The sequence below is a fragment of the Echinops telfairi genome, unplaced genomic scaffold (genome assembly GCF_000313985.2).
Source record: "Echinops telfairi isolate 266 unplaced genomic scaffold, ASM31398v2 ScPeMD7_25;HRSCAF=90, whole genome shotgun sequence".
Classification (NCBI taxonomy): domain Eukaryota; kingdom Metazoa; phylum Chordata; class Mammalia; order Afrosoricida; family Tenrecidae; genus Echinops; species Echinops telfairi.
In genome coordinates this window covers 31,494,454-31,496,380 of record NW_022103922.1, presented here as the reverse complement: position 1 = coordinate 31,496,380, position 1,927 = coordinate 31,494,454, and the positions used below count along the sequence as shown (strand labels likewise).

The 1,927-nt window shown below is 54.2% G+C and overlaps 1 protein-coding gene across 1 annotated transcript in view; it reads left to right on the top strand.

The window, feature by feature from the left end:
• AQP7 (aquaporin 7) overlaps window positions 1-1,927 on the top strand; it is a 20,827-nt gene that overhangs the window by 18,175 nt on the left and 725 nt on the right. The window contains 3 exon segments of the mRNA XM_013007167.2: window positions 926-1,063; window positions 1,453-1,571; window positions 1,740-1,927. Of these exon segments, the coding sequence (XP_012862621.2) occupies window positions 926-1,063; window positions 1,453-1,571; window positions 1,740-1,927 (445 nt within the window).

Genomic DNA, 1,927 nt, shown 5'->3' with positions numbered 1-1,927 from the left:
TCTGGAGGGAGGAGAACATGTGGGGCGGAACGCCTTACCTCTCTCCCATCTCTGGCCCAAACCCTTCCCCAAGCCCGCTGGACACATGCTGTACGTTTTGACCTATGTTTCTTGGTGTTGAGAATAGACATAGCGGGATATATACCCACGCAACACTTTCCACACCCAGGGGCGTTGATTATATCCGTCAAGCTGGGCAGCCATTGTCGCCCTCCTTTTCCAAATGCTTCTTTCTCCGCTGCCAGAAACATGCTCCGGGGTGGTGGTGGTGGTCCACTTGATCCCATTGGACGGTTCCGAAGTGATCAGAATGCTCAAGGCAGACATTCTTCATGAATTAAGCTGAACCATCAGATGCTTTCTGATCAGAGCCATTGGACTGCTAACTGCAAGGCCAACGGTTCAAATCCACCAGTCACTCCTCAGGGAAAAGATGAGGCGGTCTCCGCCCATAGAGATGGATAGCCTCAGAAACCCTCTGCAGGGCTGCTGTGAATTGGAATAAACTCAATGGCAATGGACTTAGGGTTTGTGCGCGCGTGTGTGTGCGTGCATTACTTGATTTGAAGATTTCAGGGGATCTTTTTGATTTATGGTTTAAAAATTATCTCGGGGGCAATCTTTTTCCGCTTCGAGAGCTCTAGAAAGTCTCGAATCCAGGAGCATGGGAATTATTCTGTTCTGAGTTTCCTCCCTTTTGATGGGGATTCTTCTACAGAATCTTGCTCAAAGTTCAGTGCACTTTTTTTTTTAATTAGCTGGGCCATCTTAGGCGGGTTATTTAACATCTCTGTTCATACTTACACAATGGAGCTGTAGGTGCCTGCTTTTTGGGCACAGAGTACACCTCTGGTAAAGGGTGCTGACTGGTGTTGCTGATTTGTGTCTGTGGTCACCCCTTAACCCACGTGCCCCCTCTTCCCAGGGGCCCACATGAACACAGCCATAACCTTCACCCAGTGTGCACTGGGTCGCATGTCCTGGAAGAAGTTCCCTGTCTACTTTCTGGGTCAGTTCCTGGGCTCCTTCCTGGCTGCTGCCACCATCTATGGCCTCTTCTACAGTGAGTCCTGCCTGGGGCTGTCTGCCTCTGGCTTCCGCCTCCTCTGAAGCCGGGGCAGATCGGACCTCGGGGTCCTGACTTGTGAAAGTGACTGGGAGAAGAAAGCCTTTGAGGTATCCTCCAACCTTATTTTTGGGACCCCGGCGGGACTAGGAGCTCTGGTGGCACAGTGGGTGGTGTGTTGTGTTGGGCTGCTAACTTCAAACCACCAGCTGTTGCCCGGGAGCACAGTGAGAAAGATCGGCAGCCTTGGAAACCCACAGGGGCAGTTCTACTCTGTCCTGTAGGGTCTGCATGCATTGGCATCGACTGGATGGCAGTGAGTTTGGTTTTGGGGTGAGCAGGGCTTGCCTGGTGCTGGGTCTCTATCTCCATTTGTGTCTCCGCAGCGGCCATCAAGCACTTCGCAAAAGGAAATTTGGCAGTGACCGGCCCCACAGCCACTGCCGGCATCTTTGCCACCTACCTTCCCAGTCACATGACATTGTGGCAGGGCTTCCTGGATGAGGTCAGTGGTCAAGGGCGGGTGCCCCTCTCCAAGCCCTCCACCCTGCAGGGAGGGGCTGGCGGGTTGCCCCTTACTCTGTGGAGGACAAAGGCACCTGGCCGGTCTACCTGCGGGCTTGGGCCTGGGGCACCGCTGAGGCCTCCGGCTACCCTGGTGTCTGCTCTCTAGATGTTTTTGACGGGATTGCTCCAGCTGTGTCTCTTCGCCATCACGGACCCGCACAACAGCCCGGCCCTGGAAGGGACCCAGGGCGTGGTGATTGGCATCCTGATTGCCATCATTGGGATGTCCCTAGGCATGAACACAGGCTATGCCATCAACCCGGCCCGCGACTTGGCTCCCCGTCTTTTCACCTT